This window comes from Anolis sagrei, chromosome 1, assembly GCF_037176765.1.
Source record: "Anolis sagrei isolate rAnoSag1 chromosome 1, rAnoSag1.mat, whole genome shotgun sequence".
Lineage (NCBI taxonomy): Eukaryota > Metazoa > Chordata > Lepidosauria > Squamata > Dactyloidae > Anolis > Anolis sagrei.
Genome location: NC_090021.1, coordinates 25,646,242 through 25,669,806, shown reverse-complemented (window position 1 = coordinate 25,669,806; position 23,565 = coordinate 25,646,242). Strand labels below are relative to the sequence as shown.

Sequence of the window (23,565 nt, the reverse complement as noted above, 5' to 3'; positions counted from 1 at the left end):
TTGGATTATATGCTGGACACTTCAGGAAACTAGTGATGATGATGATGATGATTATTATTATTGCAATAGTGTCACAATCATGATTATACTGTAGAATTAATGTAGTTTGACAACACTTTAACTGCCATGGCCCAATGCTATGGAATCATGGGAGCTATAGTTTAAAAGGTCTCTGGTGCCTCAATTATCTCCAACTCCCATGATTCCATAGCACCGAGTCTGGCAGTTAAAAAGTGGTGACAAGCTGCATCATTTCAACAATGTAGATGCATCCTAAGTAGCCATCATGTATACAAAACTTTTACGGATGAGTAAAACTAAATCTTCTCTTAAATAGTCAATAGCAAACGTCACTAAGCTAATTAAGCACAATTGTAATATACGGTATAGCCTCCATGTCTGAAACATCCCCAATGCTTCCACATCTGAAAATGTTATGTCTGTACAGCCGGGCCTCTGTATCTACATGTTCTGTGTTCACTAATTCAACCATTCATGGCTTGAAAATACCCCCCCCCCCCAAAAAATTCCAAAAAGAAAAATTTGACACACCGTTTTAGTATGCCATTAATGATACTGGAACTCAAGCAGCCACGAATTTGGGTCCTAGGGCTCACTGTGCTGGAATTCTGAAACTCTGTCACAGATGCTGAAATCTGGCTGAAATAGCAGCTTTCCATGGTATGGATGGACAGCACCCTTCAACATTTTAACAAAATGCCTTCCAACTACACACAGGAATTACAATGAGGACACAATCAAATTGAGGAAATGAGGAAATGATTCCTAAAGGTTGTCTGAGGACATGAACTAGCAGGAGCTTGGCAACTGAAGACAAATTAACAATGTTTAACTGCAACTTGCAGACAGAGATAACTAGGAAAAAGGGGGAAAACATGAACACAGCACATAATAAAATACCATGTGGTATGTATAAGCTGGTAAAAATGTGCTATAGAATATTCAAACAAATACCAGGCGCCAAGTAGAGCAATAAACCCCATGAATCATCAGTGTAGTTTAGTATCCTAAAAGTGACAGTTCATTTTGGGTCAAACCTATCTGAAAGTAAAGAATGAGGGCTAAGCTGAAAAGAAGAATGTCACAAAAATAAAGAGCAAATATTTGCTATTGTTTGGGGAAAGAAGTTGCAAAATATTTCTCCACTCTGAGAACAGAAAGTATTGTCCTTATTCCATATTATTTTACCAACACATTACCTAAGAAAAACTTGATTATTTAAGATAAAAAGTCCATTTTAAAGAAAAAGCTCTGAAATCCAGACTGGGGAAATATATCCTTACACATGTCATGTAAACATGTCAGAAACAACTTGAGAAATTGCAAGTTGCTTCTGGTGTGAGAGAATTGGCAGTCTTCAGAGACATTGCCCAGGGGATGCCCGGATGTGCTACCATCCCATGGGAGGCTTCTCTCATGTCTCCGCATGAAAAGCTGGAGCTGACAGATGGGATCTCACCCTGTCTTGCAGATTCGAACTGTTGTCCTTCAGATCAACAGTTCAGCCAGCACAAGGGTTTAACCCATTGTGCCACTGTGGCTCATTACACAAGACCAGGGAATGCAGTAATTGGAAATAAGAGGGGTTAATGTTTTCTGCTCCATGTTTTCTGTGGGTAAAAATTCAGTTCATCATTATACATACAATACCGCATTGTAAAAAACGCAATGAATTGTAAAAAGGAAAGAAAGCAAGAATAAATTATTTACTTTGGTACCAAAATATCCAAATCATTTTCTTTGAAAAGTTAGGTGGAAGAAGTTAAGATCACATAATTTTCGAGTTCGAAGGAACCATAGAAGTGATATCGTCCAATTTCCTACCATGCAGTAAACACACAATTGCAGCACCCACCCCAACCTCTGTTTAAGGATCTCCAAAAGAGAGTCTATCACCTTCCAAGGTGGTTTGTTCCACTGCTGAACAGTTCTTACAGTAAAATAAACCTTCCTAATGTTTAGATGGAATATACGTTCTTGTAATTTGAAACCACCTATTCATGTCCTAGTCTGTGGAGCAGCAGAAAACAAGCTGGCTCCATCTTCCACATGACATCCCTTTGGATATTTAAAGATGGCTATAATATCATGTCTCTGTCTTCTTTTCTCCAAGCTAAATATATCCAGCTCACTAAGTCATTCCCGATAGACGTTTATTTCCAGACCTTTGATCATCTCAGTTGCTGTTCTGTGTACATGTTTCAGCTTGTCAATTTCTTTTTTGAATTGTGGTGCCCAGAATTGGACACAGTCTTCCAGGCGAGGCCTGACCAACATAGAACAGAGTGGTTCTATTATTTCCATCGATCTAGACACTAAAGTCCTATTGACGCAGCCAAGAACTGCACTGGCTTTTTTAGCTGTCACAATCACTCAACTCATGTTCATCTTGTGATCTACTAAGATTCCTACATACCTTTCATTTGTATTATTGTCAAGACAGGTGTCATCCATTTTAAATCTGTGCATTTCATTTTTTCTGCCTAAGTGCAATATCTCACATTCCTCCTAATTGAAATTCATTCTGTTAGTTTTCATCCATCTTTCAGTCATTTTGAATCTTGACCCTATCCTCTGGGATATTAGCTATCCCTCCTAACCTGGTATCATCTGTAAATTGGATAAGCATGCCCTCTATTCTATCATGCAAGTCATCACCTCAGCTTCCCACCATGTAGCCTCATCACAGAATGAGGAAGGGATCTAAAATCTGGGTGAGGTTTATGGTGGAAAGCTGGGAAAGGGAATAAGGGGCTGGTGATGTTGGGAAGACAACGACAGAGAGGTGAGGAGGCTGAGCTAGTTAAGTAGCAGGTCCAAGTTTGCAAATAGGGTAATCAGTCTGTGTTAGATGGGGTTACACGCCTCTTGAAACCAGAGATTTGCAGTCTGAAAGTATTTCTGGATTCAGTTCTGAGTTTTAAAGTCTATTTTAGTGTATTTACTGTATTTTAATTGTTTTTACCACACTGTTATTTGTTTTTGTTGTTTTTTTTTTACTTTTTCATTGCACCCTTTAAAATTGTTTAGTGGGGAGTGTTAGTAGCCTTGGGTCCACACAGGGAGAAAGGCGGGGTATAAATAAAGATAGTAAGAATAAGAATAACATTGCAAACAAATCCACGATGGAGAAACCTGTAAAGGTGGGGGGCCAACTGTACTCAGTCATCAAGATGAACAGTAGGCTTGTAAAAATGCTACTAATTAGGAACTAAGTAGTAACTCATAGACTTATAGGACTCGAAGAGACCACAAAGGCCATTCAGTCCAACCTCCTGCCATGCAGAAGTATATAATCAAAGCACTCCCAACTGGTGACATTCCAGTTTCTGTTTTAAAATATTAAAAGGAGATTCCATTACACTCTGAGATAAATATTCCACTATTGATCTGACAGCAAAAAGGGCATTTTAGTAAGGAGCTCTTCCTAAACAGTAAACAAAAGAGGGTTTCGCTCTGAAGGAGCTTATAACACTGGGAGGGACAACAGTGGCAAGAGAGTAAAGTCAGGGTACAAAGGACTGCGTAAGAGAGGTAAACAAAGCTGTCAAGGAAGCAATATTTGCAACTTGGACTGTAAAAGGCACTGCCTGCCACCAACCTGATAATATAATGAGAGTAACTAACCAATTTACTGACTGAAAGAATACAAAGGGTGACTTTGGCAATCTATCAAATGCAAGTCATTTATCTGTGATACAACCATTGTGCCATGAATAAAAAACATGTATCACTTTAAAAAAGTATTTCAAATTTACTACTGTTACTGATTCTCTAATGAAAGTATTTCTGAAGAAACAAAGAAACCAGCTATAATAGCTCATTTAAGTATTATATGTATAGAGGTAGCATCTGAATCAGAGAATGAGCCAAAGTGAAAGTTCCCTCCTACTTCCTATTTCTATCTTCAATTCTGTTTCATCTTTGCTTCTTTGTGTGAATATCATACCTGTACCGGAGGCATCCCACTATTGCTTTGGCAAAATTCACCCTCATCTCCAGCATTGATCTCTTCATAGTCTTCCAGCATTCGGACAGTCATCCCTGCCTTGAGGTTCTCCTGCACATACTCTACATAGCTGCTGCGACTGGTGCAATCTGACAAAGTCAAGAATGTCTGCCTTTGCTTTTTCCTGGGTGAAGGCTTTGGAGTTGCCAGGGGCACCTGAACAGCAGTACAACCGGAACCCTTGGGTTGGAAAATGGACCGAATAACTCGAGGCTGTGTCTCCTGCAGTGAAAGGAGCTCTTGTTCTTGGCCCCGGTCCCAGCCCATGACTCGCACCAGCTCTGATATGAGATTTGCCATAGCCATGCTGAAATCAAACTCTCGTTGCACCCGACTCCTTTCTCCAAAGTTTGCACTAGGAGCTGCACAATCTTGTCGCTCTCCTCCAAGTTCTGTGGTGCTGTTAAGTTTGTCCATGAGAGAAGTAACACATAGGTAACGTTTCACCAGAGAAAATAGCAGCTTTCCTGGAATCTGAAAAACCAATCAGATCAGTACACCAGTTAGGAAATTTTGTTGTCCTTTGATTATTTGTTTAAACCTGAACCTATATTACCCTGCATTACATAGTCAGCCCTCCACATTTGTTCCACATTAGGAAAACAGAATCCCTACAAAAGCGAAAAATCACACTAAAGCATGCTATTTTTTACATCAGAGAATACTTCTCTGGGAATCTCTTAGTCCTCCAGCATGACTATCTGCTGGAAGTTGACCGCTGAGTTGCACTGGGACTTTTTGAGATTCCTAGAAAAAATATCTTAATCAAATTCACAACAATCAAATCTGCAAATGTCAAATCCATAAATGTGGAGGACCAACTATAGTGAATTCTATTGAGTTTCCTGTTCCATATGAATTTGCTTTCTCCAACCCTATTACTATTCCTAACAACAAGAGACAAGACTCTAAGATAAATTCAACCATGTTCTTCTTTTTTTATTTGCCCCATCTTATCTATCATTGACATGTCCTACACTTACTCTCTAAAAAGACAGACTGCCATGCCCATACAAGAGTCAACTAGATCAGCTTGTACCTGAGGGAGGTGGATGCCTTCAAATGACATGCAGTGCTCCTCAGATGATGTGGTCTCTGCAAAGAGCTCCAAGAGAGTATAGCGACTGTCAAAATCCATATGCTGCTCAATGCCATCTTGCTGGCTCAGGGATAACAGAACATAGGCACGACTTCCTGAAACCAAAACATAACATTTAGTACTGTTCTTCATTATCTGCCAATTAGAGAAATTCTTCACAGAACTGATTCTCCACCATGTTTACCTTCCCACAACAAGGGAAACAGCAGTTGCTTACAGAATCCCTTGCTGAGCATACCTGAACTGCAAACTAGAAGGAAAAAGAGAAATAGGCTTGCCTCACTACTTATCCCCTGAATGTTTAAAAAAAGCATACATCTATATGTCTGGTCAACACAATAGGAAATTATAAGAAAAGCGGAGGTTGTTGAAAAAAAAGCATAATTTATATGCATTTTATATAGATGCATATAAAAGCATAACATTTCTGGGAATGGGACAAGAGGGAAATATCATCCAGACAGTCTAAAACAGTTCCAAACTTTTGGTCTTCCGGTTGTTTTGGACTTCAATCCCAAAAATCCCAGCCAGTTTACCAGCTGTAAGGAATTATGGAAGTTTAAGTCCAAAACACATGGAGGACTAAAGTTGGGAACTATTGGTCTAAAACGGGTCCTCAAACTTTTTAAACAGAGGGCCAGGTCAGAGTCCCTCAAACTGTTGAAGGGCCAGATTATAATTTGAAAAAAAAACCATGAATGAATTCCTATGCACCCTGCACATATCTTATTTGTAGTGCAAAAAACACTTAAAAACAATACAATAATTAAAATGAAGAACAATTTTAACAAATATAAACGTATTAGTATTTAAATTAGGAAGTGTGGGCCTGCTTTTGGCTGATGAAATAAGATTGTTGTTGTTGTTGTTGTTGTTGTTGTGTACTTTCAAGTAGTTTCAGACTTAGGTTGACCATGAGTGAGGGCCGGGTAAATTATCTCGGAGGGCTGTATCTGGCCCCCGGGCCTTAGTTTGAGGACCCCTGGTCTAAAAGATGGCAACAAGGTAACAATGTGTGTATTGTATCATACTCTACTCTTTACAAAATTATTTGCCATACTTCCACTGATATGAGGTGGGATCAAGCTTCAACAACTTTAGTCCAAAGAAACAAAAAAGCAACAAAATGATGCGGATGGCTAGGACAGTTTTAAATGGTGTTATTTTAAATGGTGTATTTTAATATTTCGATAAATGTTTTTAATGTTTATGTATTGTATCCAGGCATTGAATGTTTGTGTATATGCTGTGCTCCGCTCTGAATCCCCTTCGTGGTGAGAAGGGCGGAATATAAATGTTTTAAATAAATAATAAATAAATAATAATAAATAACATAAGCTAACTTATACTTAGTTGATATTCAAATAAAATCAAGTGAAGTAACTGGAACTTAAGTTAGACATAACTTGCCTCACTAATTTCACTTCCTCTGCTGTTGTGTACTTCCAAATTGTTTCTGACTTACAGTGACTATCATGTGGCTTTCTGACAAGTTTTGTTCAGAGGGGATTCGCCTTTGCCTTGTCTGAGGATGAGAAAGTATGACTTGCCCGGGTCACCCAGTGAATTTCCATGGCTGAGAAATAATTCAAAACTTGCTCTCCAGAGTCATAGTCTCATACTCAAACCATTACACACTACTGATGCATTTCAGCTGATTTATTCCAAGTGTAATTTAGGCTGTATCTACACTGTAGAAATGATGCAATTTGACACCACTTGCAACTGCCATGGCTTATTGCTATGGAAACTGTAGTTTAGTGATGCACTAGCACTCTTTGGGAGAGAGGGCAAAAAACCTTACAAAACTGTAACTCCTGGGATTCCGTATCATTGATCCATGCCAATTAAAGTGGTGTCAAATTGCAGTAATTCTACAGTGAAGATGCACCCTAAACATGGATTCAAACTAGCATTCTTCACCACACACTTAAGTACAAATTGTTACTTCATCTAAGCAGAGAAGTATGGAGTGTACCCTTAACAGCTGAAACAGCAAATTCAGTCAAATGTTAAGTACACTATAAATAATTAAACATTAATCACTGAGATAGCTATATAATCCCAAGGCAACCTATCTGGACTTTTCCTTTCTCTAAGCTGTCCAAAAGTTAAAGAGTCTTTAGTATGAGAATTTTCCAGATGGGCACAGTTGCCAAATACCTTTGAGGAAAGGCTAAAGAAAAAGAATTTAAGTAATAGCTGCGGTTTAGCCTTGGCTGTAATGCAATCTCCTCCTCATAAAATCAAGAGAAATTTTAGCTAAACCTTTTACAGATTAAGTATCTCTTATCTAAAATGACTGGGATTTGTTTTTATTCTGAAATGCCAGTATTTGCATATTTGTACATAATGAGACACCTTACAGATGGGATCCAAATCTGAACATGCAATTCATTTATGTTTCCTATTCAAATACCCTGAAGGTATTTTTTACAATATTTTAGTAAGTTTGCAGGTGAAACAAAGTTTACCAGCCAGTTTACCAGCTGTTAGGATTTCTGGGAGTTGAAGGCTAAAACATCTGGGGACCACAGGCTGAGAACCACTGCATTAGAAAGAGAAGGCATCACTATCTCGGTATTCTTTAATTTCGGAATTCTAAATAAGGGATGCTCAACCTGTAAAACTAATACAAATAAGTCTGTATTGCTTGGCCTGGGGTTTTCCAGATGTGAACAAGGAAGCTAAAACTGATGTATTCTTTCAGATGAAATTTCCATGTTTTAAACAAAACATTTGTGGAAGTTCTCAAGATCTTAGCTTTCCCAGGATATCAATAAGCTCACTATCTCGCCCTCATAGTTTAACCCAGGGGTCCTCAAACTTTTAAAACAGAGGGCCAGGTCACAGTCCCTCAAACTGTTGGAAGGCCAGATTATAATTTGAAAAAAACATGAATGAATTCCTATGCACACTGCACATATCTTATTTGTAGTGCAAAAAACACTTAAAAACAATCCAATAATTAAAATGAATAACAATTTTAATAAATATAAACTTATTAATATTTCAATGGGAAGTGTGGGCCTGCTTTTGGCTGATGAGATAAGATTGTTGTTGTTGTTTGCTTTCAAGTCATTTCAGACTTAGGGTGACCCTGAGTGAGGTCCGGGTAAATGACCTTGGAGGGCCGTATCCGGCCCCCGGGCCTTAATTTGAGAACCCCTGGTTTAACCCCTCTGAGGCACACAGAAGGCCACTAAAATAAAAAGAAATATATCAAACAGTGACACCATAATCTAAATGTATTGTTTCTGAAGGAAGTTCAGCCTTATTGCTTGTAATTCCATCACCATTGCTATTTTTAAAATTTGAACATTACCAAACATTATAACCTTATAATAGCATAGGATGCACATCCTCTACAGTACTCAAGTAATGGAACTCAGAAATATCTGCCATTATGAAAGTTCACAAATAGCATTCTGAGAAGATTCAAACATCAAAGGGAACCCCATGATAGCTGCCTATGAATTACAGGCACCACCCTGTTTCAAATTACTTCAGAGGCCAGACAATCTAACCTGCATCATGGGAAGCCAAGGCCCTCAGCATCTTGCCAGCGCTGCGACGAATCTGCTTTTCTTCATTGCATAGCATCTTCATCAACAGGTCCAGAGCACCAGTTTCCTTGAAGACACCTGTCAATGAGCCAATACTAGCATAGGCACTGAGCACATGGATAGTGTTCAAGATGGAAGATTCTGGGCCTGTTGTCCTGGCCATTTGCCGAGCAGCCCGCTGTACTAGGTTCCTGACATCAGCCTTCATTTCACGCAAGGAAGCTTCATCCACTGTGACATCGGATGGAAATGTGTTGCTGGGTGCTTTCTCTTCTTTAACCCGCTGCCCTTCAGGTTTCCTCTTACCCAGTAGTGTGGGACAGTTAGCATAAACCTCCTCCGCCGACATCCACATTAGAATATTCTCCGTCTTGCTCTCAGCGGATGCAGCACTGGTGCTGTTCCCTATACTTTCTTCCAAGCTAAGGATGTTCCAGCGGATCAGATATTCAGTGTGTCCATCATGACCGCGACGCTGGCGGATGAGCTCCTCAGGATAGGCCTGCAGCTTCGGTCCAAGGTGGACCAGCAGATTTCCATTCCGTCTTTCCCCCACCATGATGGGAAATAGATCTATAAGCAAAGAAAAATGCATATAAAAGCATAAATATCACACAATCCCATATGTGGCACTATCTAGAGCAGTGGTTCCCAACATTTTTTTGACCAGGGAACACTTTGACCAGGGACCAAATCAGGTTTTGGTCAACTTTAGATTTGGTTTGATTATTTTGAGTGCCGATTCAGAAAATTGCACTGGACAAACCACATCAGTTCTAGTTTCTGATATAAAACATATTCCATTCAGTAGTTGCCATTTGCTTGCCCACAGAAAACCATATTTATTAACCTTGGCACTATAAGAGGGTTTCACGAGACCAAATCATGCCAAGAAAACTCCATTAACAGGTTCACCTTAGGGGTTGCCTCAAATCAAGAAAGACAACAACAGCAGAGGCTAGCCACACATTTATCTCTGGGTGATTCTTACCTTTAGTTCCATACAATATCTACTCCTTAAGTCAGTCAAGTCTATTTAACACTATCAGAAGCAGAGAGAAGCTTGAGTAGGAAGCCCACTATGTAACAACCTATACTCTTTAATATTTGGTTTGGGTCATACCAAATTCTTTGCAAGATGTACCAAAAACAGCAATTTAAAAAGATTGTTGAACAGTTTCAAAGTATTCATGGTACCAGCCTTCATCTAAATACAAAGTTTGGCTGAAATCAATTCATAAATAACATTCTAGAACAAAAAAAATAGAGAAAACGGAAGTGTTTGGGAAGAACCCTAAGTAGCCAATGAACTAGATCTTCATATTGGTACACTGGAACAAGTACATTTTTATGTGTAACTCCAGCCATAAATATATACAGAGTTATACAGAGTTATATTTGGATTATTGTGGATTATCTGCCTTTATATTCTGGGTTATATGGCTGTGTGGAAGGGCCCTATTTGTAAGTCTCATTTCTGTAAGTTAGGGACTGCCTGTACATTACATTGCACATAAAATCGTTTCAAAAGTTATATCAGATGTCTTTGTGATTTTGGACCCATCCTCTTTATGGAGGAAATCGTGTTTAGAGCCCTAGAGGTTTTGGATGGATAAAAGTTAGCCTCCCTAGATACTTTAAAGATGCAGTTATTGTTCAGTAATTCCCTCCGTGTTCAATGCCCAATGTCTAGCCTTCCAAGACACACAATAGAAAACCCTGGATGAACTATCTATACTTAAGACCAAATTATTCTAAAAATGAAGAAATCTGCTGCAAACATTACAGAGGGTATCAGGAATGAGAAGGTAGGCTCAAGGCGAAGTATGAGAAAAAAGGATCTACACTATTAACACGTTTAAGTAGCCATTCCATCCCTACACAAAACTACAAAGGGAAAATGTGTATCTCTAGTAAAGCCTGCATATTTTACAGCAATCAAGTCAGTAGAAAAGCAATGCTGGTTTATCTGAAGAGCATGTCCATTGATCTTAACCGAAGGTCTTATCATGAGCACATGGAAGACAATGGCACTATTTTTCCCTACAGCCATCTCTATGCTGTTTGACTGCTCTCAGTGCTAGATATTAATGAGAGATTAAAGCAATGTAGTTCCTACTGAGTAAGGCAGCAGTGTAACCATTGTGCCTTCCAGGCAACTTTTCCTCCCAATCTACCATACTCTGCACACTTTTAACTCTGCATACTGAATGCTGACAGTCATTTTACAACGGAAGAGAGTCAGGGTTAACAGACTGCAAAAGGAAATCAGCAGATATGTTCCAGATGACTTTTGGACAAGCAAGTATCAGAAAGAGAAAGAAACTGTGTAGTTTGTAATTCAGAGTGTTAAACTGTGCTCTTACACATGTAGTTGGTCATTCCAAAGAAACTTCCCACATACATTTAAGCAGTATTACAGAATGTAGAAAACGTAACATAAAAGAGATAAAACACCAGCAATTTATGCAAGTATTTAAATCACATTTGTTTTCTCTTTCCCACATGTATTTAGCTTGCTGTCATTAGCTGTACCACAGAGTTTGGGAAAAGAAAGAAATCCAAATATCTTAAATCTCAAAGCAAAAGAGATAATATGACTGAGATAGTAAAACGTTGGATTTTAAGTAAATAGTCAGGTAGAACCTTATTAATACATTTAACCTAGAATGAACTCACACAGATAGTAATTATTGCAATACAGGCTATAATTCATTAAAACTCATTCTGTAATAAATATTCCAATTTAAGATTTCTAAATTTTGATGCTTTAGCTGGGAGTAATACGATAGTCTTTTTATGCTATCTACCACCTTTGCTACTTCCATTTTGGGATATAAATCAAATAAACAAATAAAGGCTCAGGTACTCCTGACTTCCTTCAGATCGCCACTGCTACAATGACAACTAATTGTCTCTTCCACTATCTCATTACATTCCCATTATTTGCAAAGCTTATATCTCTTAAATAGAGAAAATAAGCTTTCTATCTACTCAGTGTATGTTTCTTTGGTCTATAACAATGAACTATGTAGTTTGTCAGTGTATTTGCTATAGCCACAATTGTGTGAATAGCATTTGTTGCTGGGATTTGTTTCAGCTCACCAAGAGTAAACGTCTCTCAACTTTCTCATATTGTTCTCCCTCATACTGTCTAAGGAAGCTTCAGCTGAGACACCTTTTTCCCATGATAACTCTTTCAGGAGTGGATTTTCCTTCTTAGAGGTAGATTTCTGTCACTTTCTGTTGTCTCACCCCCATTCTTAAATATGGGTTGCTTGTAAGTCGGATGTTTGTAACTGCCTGTACTTGTCAGGTGCCAACATCCTGACATACACTCACCTATTTGCAGAAATGTAAAGTTTAAAAAACATAAATATGTCTTGTTCTACCTCCCCACCCAAAAGCTAAGCAAGATGCCTTACCAGTGTTTAGTAATATCAATTTGATCAGAACAGACATGTCATGCTTGACTGCTTGACATTTTGGGGGAACTATAGAGCAGCCTGAACAGTGATACTATCACTATGACTACCGCCATCCTGGGCTAGACACTGCTATTCTCTTTACCAATTTCTCCAGTCTGGCTCTTCGGTATCCATCAGTTAAATAACACACCTGCCATCTCATCTAAAACTTTCTGTAAATCCACTTCCCACCATATTCTGTCATTTTTTCTTCTGGATACATACATTTCCAAATGCTCACTTAAAATGACTTTGTGAATGCTGGCTGCCCAATATTACCTTACATCTGCTATGCTAGCACTACTTATTAAAACAATACACTACATTTTGAAAGATAAAATACTCAGGTTTCTGACTGACATGAAATGACTGCAACGTGATCTCAACAACACAAACTCCATGTATAACTTTCACTACACAGGTTAAGAAACAAAACAAATGCTTATAATTTTGAAATAGACTAATATAAGTATTGAATCCATCTCAAAGTATTTCATTTTTAGATTTGATTATTTATATTCAACATCCAAGCACATTTGTTTACACTCACATTTTCAAATAACTTTAAGCATTCCAATATAGCTGGCCCTCCACATCTGCGAGTTTAACTGTTGCAGATCTGATTAATCATGAATTTGATTAATGTGTTCTCTCTAGAATCTCTATGTCTATCCAGCACAACTTTATGGCCAACAAAAGTGACCATAGAGTTGAGTTAGAAGACCTAGAGATTCTGAGAGAACACTTCTCTAGGCATTTGTATGTCCTCCTTCACCAGTCTATGGTCAACTTACAGTGGAAAACCCAGAAATTCCTTGAAATGTGTTCTCTTGGGTAAAAAATAGTATTTTTGTTCAGTTTTTCTACTCACACGAGATCCTATGCACTGAACTGCAGCAAATGTGAACAGCCTGCTATACAGTCATTTTGCAAAACTGCAAATTGACTTACCAACACAAGTCGTCTTAAAGCCATGTTACCATATTTTTCTCCACATCTACAACTGGCGTGAGCAATGAAACTCTTGCACCACTTTGGCAATCAAGCTATTTAATCACATAAAGAAATCGCTCAGACTTTTATGAGTCTGCTCCCCTCCGTATTATGTGAACTTTGGCATTAAAGTTCCTGATTAGATAGCTTCAAATGCAAAGGATAAACCGGCAGTTACTGTGAACGCACTGTAACACTAAGCAACTGGAATGGAATGTTTTGATGCATGCGTAATCAAAAAGAAACTAACTTTGAATCTAGAGGGGAAACCACCAAGGAAAGTTACCTATCTATCTATATCTATATTAAAAGTGAAAATACGTATGTGTGTGGCTATGGTGCCCACTTCCACAAACATTCTCCAACTCCACAAACAGCTTTAACCCACAGTGCTGAGGAGCCACCAAAAGCCTCTCTCAAATGACATTTCAGGAAAATTGCAAGCACCATGAACATGTAGCCCAACCCCTGCCAATGTCCTCCCCAAAAACCATTAATGCCCACCAACCAAGAAATGTTTTCATTCGGGGACTATTTCATCCTAGATTTTACGTGTTTCCTCCACCACTGACATCCCAATGTTTCTTACTTTCTCCATTGCCATGGAATTTGCATAAACCCACCCACTGCCTCTCCCTTAACCCTTTCCTACTCTTTTAAACTCTACACAACTAAACATAGTGGAGGAGTTTGGGGATTGACTCCACATGATGGGAGTTGTAGTTGACTCTGCATTGAGTTAGAGCACTGTGACTCCCACTGACAATGGACCGGGATTAACTTGGCACAGAGAATCCCCATGACCGAAGAAAATACTGGAGAAGTTTGGGGAAAATTCACCTTTATTTATAGCCATTGTAGGTACTTGGATTTATAGTTCACCTGAAATCAAAGAGCACTCTGGACCCCACCAACAATGGCCCTGGACCTAACTTGGCACACAGAGCCACCATGACCAACTGAAAATACTGGAGGGGTTTGGGGAAAACTGACCTTCATTTCTGGAAGTTGTCGTTCACTTACATCCAGAGATATTGTGACTATCACCGATGACAAATCTGGACCAAACTTGGCACACAGAACCCCTATGACCAACTGAACCCACTGAAGGATTTTGAGGAGAGAGACCCACCATGGCAGGAGCTATAGTTTATCCTGCAGCCACAGATCTCACTGAATCCCACCAATGATGCATCTAGGCAAACTTGCCCAACATGACAAACTTCAAGCACTGATGGAGTTTCACAGGGTTAACCTGGCATATGAGTTGTAGTTCACCCACAACCTTATCCATTTTGTAAAATAAAAAATATGACTTTTTCAAATAACCAGGAGAACACCAGGTACCCAAGCAAGTTTAAAAATAAAAAATACGGGTAACAGTTTTCAACTTACTATTTCCTTAGTTGAAACAAGAAAAAAGAAAAATAAACAAAAAGTAGGCAAAAGAGATGCCAGCATTTAAAACTAGAAACTGAATACAGCTTGACAATGCTTTATTTGAAATGTTTGCAACTAGAATGTATTGGATTTTGGGGGGGGGATTTTGGAATTTGCATACCATGTACATAATTAGGTATCTTGGAAGAAAGACAAACATATAAACACAAAATTATTTTATGTTTCAAAAACACCTTTATCTTTCAAAAACATACTCTGGCAGTTATTTTACACGTTTTAATAATAATTATGTGCATGATACAAATTAGTGTACATTGAATCGTCAGAATATGTCACTCAGTCTCCAATACAGACAATTTAAGATTTCAGAGTTCTGGATGCCCAGTCTCTACTATCAAACTTTTTATCTTTTTGTTTTGAAAGCCATTTTGGTTCGAACGCCATTATAAAACAATCATCCTTTCAAAACCATATAATTTAATTTGTCTTCAGACTATAGCTGACTAAGCAACTGGCCTTTGATCAACAAAAGCCAATTACCGTACCCTTTTAAAAAAATAGTCACCTGACAAGCTTTGATAAAGTTCAAATGATGCAGAAACTTGTGAAGCTCTTTTTCTAGTGTCAAAGAATCTTTCACTCCAACAGTAGCATCTTTGAAGATAAATTCTAGAGAACACGGTGACTCATGTGATAAAGCAGACTCTTGACTATCTAGGAAAACTGATGCAACAACTGTGTGCTATTGTTTCAAGTGCTACACTAACAACTGATTTGGCTGCAGGACAATCTTATGTAAATTAAACCAATAATCAAAATTGTCATTTTAAAGGTTGAATTAAGTAAGATCTCCTGTTTAGTCAATTTCAGACATTTCCTAACACATTTAACACATACTAATCTATCTATACACATAATAAAAGTGAAAATGTGTATATGTCAAAGGTGTCCACTTCCACAGACAGCCTCCCGCTTTCACAAACAGCTATAACTCACAGTGCTGAAGAGCTACCAAAAGCCCTCCCTCCAAGGACATTTCAGGTTACAGCGGGCACCAGGAACATGTAGCCCAATCTCTGCCAATGTCCTCCCCAAACACCATACTGCCCACCACCCAAGGAATGCTTTCATTCGGGGACCATTTCATCCTAGATGTTTTGTTTTTCCTCAAGAATGAACAATGGACGTCCCTTTCTCTTTCCATGGATGTAGAATTTGCATGACCCCACCCACTGCCTCTCCCTTAACCCTTTCCTATGGAACACAGCAAACAGGACTTTATCAGCAACTGAATAAGAGGTTTGGGAAGAATTCACCATGATTTATGGGAGTTGTAGTTCACCTATATCCAGAGAGCACTGTGAACCCAACCAACGATGGATCCGCACCAAACTTGCCATGGATGATGGGATTTGCAGTGCCTTCACTCACTTCTAGAGACCACTGTAACTCCCACAAATGATGGATCTGGACCAAACATGGCACACAGACTCCCCATGACCAACAGAGCATACTGGAGATGTTGGGGAAAATTGGCCTTGATGGGAGTCAGAGTTCACCTCCATCCAAAAAGCTGTGACCCCCACCGACAATGGACCAGGACCAACTTGGCACAGAGAATCCCCATGACCGACTGAACATACTGCAGGGGTTTGTTGGAATGGACCTTAATTTTGGGAGTTGTAGTTCACCCTTATCAGGACAAGCACTGAGCACAACCGATGTTGGATCTAGACCAAACTTGCCACACAGACCCAACTTGGCCAACTTTGAATACTGGTGGAGTTTGATGTGATTGGCCCATGATTTTTGGAATTGCAGTTTAACCACATCGTTATGCATTTTCTAATGGGAGCATTCATAAACAACAGGAAAGACTGTTTTTTTCTAAGAAATAAAGCTACAAATTGCTAATTGACCTAATAAACAGTGTTACTAGTTAACTAAGTAATATTACCTAACACCCCAAAACAAACGATGCCTTTTTCAAATAACTTGGTCACCAAGCTAGTTTGCAATAAACAAAGCAAACCCAAAAATTGTCCCTGTGATAATTGGATTTTGAAAAATGTGGCTTGTTATGGAAACAAGGATTGGCGAGAAAGCTTCAGTGGAGACACCTTAATTTGTTTATATATGTATGTATATGTGATAAAGGCATCGAATTGTGCCTTCCCCTGTAAGCCGCCCTGAGTCCCCCCTCGGGGGTGAGAAGGGCGGGGTAAAAGTGACAGAAATAAATAAATAAATAAATAAATTTTCTCATGATAACTCTTTCAGGAATGAATTTTCCTTCCTAGGGTTTGATTTCACACACTTCCTGTTGTCTCATCCCCATTCTTAACTAGAAGTCATTTGTTTGTAACTGGAGGACTGCATGTATTCAACTTTTGCAAGAACCGTTCCTTTTAAGAAGTAACTGGCATTTCTGAGAATCTATATCAGTGTATCATCATTTAAAAAAAAACCATTTTGCCACCCTGTTATCGTCAACACATCCTTTTTGTTTTAAACCTTCCTCCAGGGAAATTCCCAAGCCTTGTGATTTCATGGCATGTTCAATACTCCCTTTTCACCACATCTCGACATATAGAAAATGGGGGAAATCAGTGCTGCTTGTGTTAAATAAATGCTGCAAACATCCCATATATTATTGCCTCCTCTACACAAGTGAACAAAATGTATGATAAAGAAAAGAGGATGGTGAAATACAGTCCTGGGGCACATCTACAGTATAGAATTATTGCTTACCCGGACAGTCTTTAAGCATGAATTTTAAATGCATGTCTTTTGCTTAATATCTGTTTTGTGTACTTTAATATGCATTTTATAGAGATATGTTTTTGTGTGTAGCTTTTATAGAAGTATGTTTTAATATGTGTATTTGTGATGTTTTTGCAATGTTTATGTGTTTGATTCTTCTGCAACCTGCCATGAGGAGAGGTGGGTAAGAAATAAAACTACTATTATGATTAATGCTGTTTCACTCCACTTTGTCATGGTTCGCTGCTGTGAAATGCTGGGATTTGTAGTTTAGTCTGTAATTTAGTTTGCCAGAGTGCCTGCACACTGGCAAAGAAGACTGAGGTCATAGTAAAACTACAACTCTCATTCCATAGCATTGAGTCAACGCAGCATTGAATCAACACAGTTAAAGTGGTGTCGAACTGTATTAATTGTACCATGTAAAACAGGTAAGGGCAAACTTGGGCCTTCCAGGTGCTTTGGACTTCAACTCCCACAATTCCTAACAGCCTAACAGCTGTTAGGAATTGTGAGGGTTGGAGTCCAAAACACCTGGAAGGCCCAAATGTGCCCATGCCTGCTGTATAACAATGAACTATGTAGTTTGTCAGTGTATTTGCTGTAACTACAAATGTATGAGTAGCATTTGTTGCTGATTTTCATTTTAAAGATCAGCTCAACCAAGACTAAACTTAAATCAACTTTCTTATATTGTTCACCCCTCATGTCTGCCGGCTGTTAGGAATTATGGGAGTTTAAGTCCTAAGCTTCCAAATTAGCCCATGCCTGATGTAGAAGCAGCCCTGCTTGTCGGGTAAATAAATACTGTAAAACATTTAATGTACACAAGCAAACAAAATATTCAATATAGCCAGGGGATTGTAGGAGTTATAGTGCTGTTAGCAATTGCGGGAGTTGAAGTCCAAAACACCTGGCGGGTCAAAGTAGACCCATGCCTGGCACAGAAGCTGCCCTACTCGTGTTAGGTAAATAATTACTGTATTTATTTATTTCCCGCTTTATCTCTCCATACAAAGACTCAAAGCAGCTCACAATCAAAAACATTACAAGTTAAAATAGACTGATATACAAAAATAAAAGAATATATTTTAAGGTTTTTCGGGGTATATGGCTATGTTCTGAGGTTGTGAAGTCCTCACCTCTGAGGATGACTGCCACAGATGCAGGCAAAACATCAGGAGAGAATGCTTCTGGAACATGGTCATATAGCCCGAAAAGATACAACAAACCAATACAATATATTTCAAGTTGTAATGTTTTTGGGTTGTTGTAGGTTTTTCGGGCTATATGGCCATGGTCTAGAGACCATGGCCATATAGCCCGAAAAACCTACAACAACCCAGTGATTCTGGCCATGAAAGCCTTCGACATGTAATGTTTTTCATTGTGAGCCGCTTTGAGTCTCCCTATTGAGAGATAAAGCAGGATATAATAAATAAATAAATAAATAAATAAATACAGTATTTATTCACCTAATATGAGCAGAGCAACTTCTACACCATGCATGGGCAAACTTTGGCCCGCCAGGTGTTTTGGATTTCAACTCCAGCAATTGTTAACAGCCTGCAGACATTAACTGAATATTGAATATTGAATAAAATAATGTTTTACAATATTTATTTACCTAACAGGAGCAAGGCTGCTTCTGGGCCAAATTGGGCTCTCCAGTGTTGTGATATATTATCAGTACTAATTATATTTAATATATTTGCATTACTTTATTACAATATCGGTATTATATATTTTTATATTGTATTATTTTAGCGTTATAATATTATTGATATTATATGTATACACAATATATTATTACCATAGCACAATATTAGTATTATATACTAGCCATCCCCTGCCATGCGTTGATGCGGCCCAGTCCGTGTATTGCGCATTATGGTTTTGCGCATGCATTGTAATGTTTTTTTGTTTTTTTTCTTTTTAGGTCTCTTCTGTTGTGTTTTTCAGTGTTTTATGAGTGATGGTCACTGACTAACCTGATAGGTGTATTGTGTCCAAATTTGGTGTCAATTTGTCCAGTGTTTTTTGAGTTATGTTAATCCCACAAACGAACATACATTTACTTTATTACAGTATTAGTATCATATATCATTATATTGTATTATTTTTAGCATTATATTATAATATTATCAATATTGTATGTATACACAATATATTATATTATTACCATAGCACAATATTAGTATTATATACTAGCCATCCCCTGCCATGTGTTGCTGTGGCCCAGTCTGTGTATTGTGCATATAATATATATATGGTTTTGCGCATGCATTGTAATGGGGTTTTTTAGTCTCTTCTGTTGTGTTTTTCAGTGTTTTTATGAGTGACGGTCACTCATTGGCCTGATAGGTGTATTGTGTCCAAATTTGGTATCAATTCGTCCAGTGGTTTTTGAGTTATGTTAATCCCACAAACAAACATTACATTTTTATTTATATAGACTACTCTATTGTTCTATACCACTATACTGCATCTCCGTTTATGAACCTGCACCCTCCCTCCGATCATCTGGAGAGGCCCTGCTCACGATCCCACCTGCGACACAGGCGCGTTTGGTGGGGACGAGGGACAGGGCCTTCTCTGTGGTAGCCCCCCGACTCTGGAACTCTCTCCCTAAGGACATCAGAGAAGCCCCAACGTTGGCAGTCTTTAGGAAGAGCCTGAAGACCTGGCTGTTCCAGTGTGCCTTTCCAGATTAGGAAACCCCTGGCATTAAGTCCCAAATGCACTTTGTTAGAGATTCAGGATTATCTGCACATTGCACCTACCTCCAAATACCTCTACATATTACCTGTAAGGCTCAGCACTTTTAAATTTTGTCCATTACATTTGGCCCGGCCTCTAGGTTTTTAATTGCGTCACGGTGTCATTGTTTTACTGTTTTATTGTTTGCTTGATGTTTTATCATTTGCTTATGAGTTATACTGTGTATTGTATGTTGTTGTTGTTGGCGGCCTTGGCCTTTGTAAGCCGCATCGAGTCCTTCGGGAGATTTTGCGGGGTATAAATAAAGTTATAATAATAATAATAATAATAATAATAATAATAAAATAATATAAGCCATAATTGCAATGTAGTTAATTTTTAAAATTTTAGCTAACCTTTGGGAGATCTGCTGCCAATCTGCTACCGGGCTCAATTCAAAGTGCTGGCGTTGGCCTATAAAGCCCTAAACGGTTCTGGCCCAAGCTACCTATCCGAACGTATCTCTGCCTATGAACCCATCAGGACTCTAAGATCTTCTGGGGAGGCCCTTCTCTGTGGTGGCCCCTCGGCTGTGGAACGCCCTTCCCATGGACATTAGATCAGCCCCTTCGCTAATGGTGTTTCGAAGAAAACTAAAAACCTGGCTGTTTGAACAGGCGTTCGGATAAATAGTGCAATGAACACGATGAATATAGGAAACGGAATTATGGATGACGAATTGGATCACGATTTTAGTTACGAGACGTTAATGCGTTGTTATTGAGATGTCATTAGTTTGTATTTTATACTGTTAATGGTTTTAATGTTGTATGTTGTTGGATTGACTTTTGCTCTTGTTGTGAACCGCGTTGAGTCGCCTACGGGCTGAGAAACTGCGGTATACAAGCAGAGTAAATAAATAAATAAATCTGTTAAGTGAGGTTCATGTTTTTATGGTTAGATATAATTTTAACTGTTTCTGAAATGTATAATTAGCTGTTCGATGTCGGTTTGCTTTGGGATTGGGTGGGTCGTTAATGTATTCATGTTTACACCTAAAAAGCACCAAAAGAGAACAAGAGGGGAAGGGACTAGAAAACGTTGCTTCCACACACGTGGAGACCAGAATGCGTTGCCTCCACACGCGTTAAGGGTTGCATCTGCATTGTAGAATTAACTCAAGTTTGGCACAATGGCTCAATGCTATGGGACCCTGGGGTGTGTATTTAGGAAGGGAAAAAGAAGCACTCTCTGGCCCAGAAAGCGAAAGAGGAGGCAACAGAGCCCTGAGCCATGGCCTCTGCGTTAATTCGACAGCGGAGGCGCCGCCATGACTCCTCCCTCAGAGAGAGAGAGGCGAGAGGCCCAGTCCGCCGGCCTCACCACTGTCCTGTGAGCCGGTCATTGAAGGCCGCTCACTCACTCGACAAGCGGCCATTACAAAGCAAGGCCTGCTCAGGAGGAAGCGGCCTAGTTCCCCTCAGGAGTCCGTTACTCACCAGCCCAAACAGGCACTCCTCCTCCACCTCCTCCTCCTCCGCCGCCGCCTTTCTCCCGGCCACTTCAGCAGCTCCGCAAGTTCCGGGTGACGCAGGCGCATGCGTACACGCCTCGCCTAGCGCGCGGGAGCCCGTCTGTACAGCTTGCCTACGGGTCCTTATGAGGGACAAACCGCCCGCCGCCCGCACCCTTCCCAAGGCCAGTGCGAGCATGACCCAGCGCGCGCATGCGCTTTGCGGCAGGCTGTCCCCCAAAGCTAGAATCGCTGCATCCTTTTGACATAACCCACTGCTGAATGTGGGATGCGGTGGGAGTTGGGATTTTGGATCAGGCTTGTGTATAAACTACCAATGCCTGGCTCGAGAGCAGGACGTGTGAAAAAGATCTTGGGAGTCCTCGTGGGGAACAAGTTAAACATGAGCCAACAATGTGATGTGGCGGCAAAAAAAAGCCAATGGGATTTTGGCCTGCATCAATAGGAGCATAGTGTCTAGATCTGCCGATTTGCTACCGGACCCAATTCAAGGTGCTGGTCTTGGCCTACAAAGCCCTAAACGGTTCCGGCCCAAAATACCTTTCTGACCGCATCTTGGCCTACGAGCCCACGAGGACCTTGAGATCGTCTGGGGAGGCCCTTCTCTCGATCCCGCCTGCATCACAGGCACGGCTGGCGGGGACGAGGGAGAGAGCCTTCTCGGTGGTGGCCCCCCGGCTGTGGAACACTCTCCCGGCACACATCAGACAGGCGCCCTCCCTCATGTCCTTTCGAAAAAGCCTTAAGACCTGGCTGTTCGAGAGGGCATTTAATTAAGTGCTAAGCAACAACATTACGGTAATGAGAACTGGAATGGTATAAGGAAGATGAGACTGGCTATGATTCTACTAAGAGACAAAGCGGATTTTTATGTAGTTTGTATTTGTCGTATAGTTATATGTTGTTGATACTGGCCTTTGTAACTGTCTTTTTATGTGTACTGTACACCGCCATGAGTCGCCCGTAAGGGCTGAGAATGGCGGTTAATAAGTGTATCAAATAAATAAATAAATAAATCTAGGGAAGTAATGCTACCCCACTATTCTGCCTTGGTTAGACCACATCTGGAATATTGTGTCCAATTCTGGGCACCACAATTGAAGAGAGATATTGACAAGCTGGAATGTGGCCAGAGGAGGGCGACTAAAATGATAAAAGGTCTGGAGAACAAGCCCTATGAGGAGCGGCTTAGGGAACTGGGCATATTTAGCCTGAAGAAGAGAAGGCTGAGAGGAGATATGATAGCCATGTGTAAATATATATCGATCATGGTATCCTTCTGGGTCGCCTCTCTGGGATGGGTCTCGGGGGCATGGTTCTGTCGTGGCTCCGGTCCTTCCTGGAGGGACGAACTCAGATGGTGAAGCTGGGAGATGCCTGCTCGGATCCCTGGCCTTTGACCTGTGGGGTCCCGCAAGGCTCTATTCTTTCTCCCATGCTCTTTAACATCTACATGAAACCGCTGGGAGAGGTCATCCGGAGTTTTGGAGTTGGGTGCCATCTCTATGCAGATGACACACAACTCTACTACTCTTTTCCACCCAATTCCAAGGAGGCCTCTTGGGTGTTGGACGAGTGCCTGGCCGCTGTGTCTATCTGGATGAGGACGAACAAGCTGAAGATTAATCCCGACAAGACAGAGGTCCTCCTGGTCGATTGTAAACCGGATCGGGGTATAGGGTGGCAACCTGTGCTGGACAGGGTTACACTCCCCCTGAAGTCACAGGTCTGTAGCTTGGGAGTCCTCCTGGATTCATCGCTCACGCTTGAGGCTCAGGCTTCGGCGGTGACCGGGAGGGCCTTTGCACAACTGAGACTTGTGCGCCAGCTACGTCCGTACCTCGCTAAGGCTGATCTGGCCGGGGTGGTTCATGCCTTAGTCACCTCTAGACTGGATTACTGCAATGCGCTCTACGTGGGGCTGCCCTTGAAAACGGCTCGGAAATTCCAATTGGTCCAACGGGCAGTAGCCAGGATGTTAACTGGGGCCCATTACAGAGAGAGGTCAACCC

The 23,565-nt window shown here is 40.2% G+C and overlaps 1 protein-coding gene across 2 annotated transcripts in view; it reads right to left on the bottom strand.

Moving 5' to 3' along the window:
- The window catches only part of LOC132761508 (cullin-9-like), a 65,434-nt gene extending 43,781 nt beyond the window's left edge, over nt 1–21,653 (bottom strand). The window contains exons 1-4 of one of the 2 annotated variants that reach the window (XM_060754424.2): nt 21,519–21,653; nt 8,657–9,268; nt 5,070–5,224; nt 3,971–4,504 (exon numbers count right to left, since the gene is read on the bottom strand). In XM_060754424.2, the coding sequence (XP_060610407.2) occupies nt 3,971–4,504; nt 5,070–5,224; nt 8,657–9,254 (1,287 nt within the window). In that variant the 5' untranslated portion in view covers nt 9,255–9,268; nt 21,519–21,653. The remainder of the gene's footprint in view (nt 1–3,970; nt 4,505–5,069; nt 5,225–8,656; nt 9,269–21,518) is intronic. The other variant, XM_060754425.2, reaches the window with a different exon arrangement.
- Between the last annotated feature and the right edge of the window lie 1,912 nt (nt 21,654–23,565).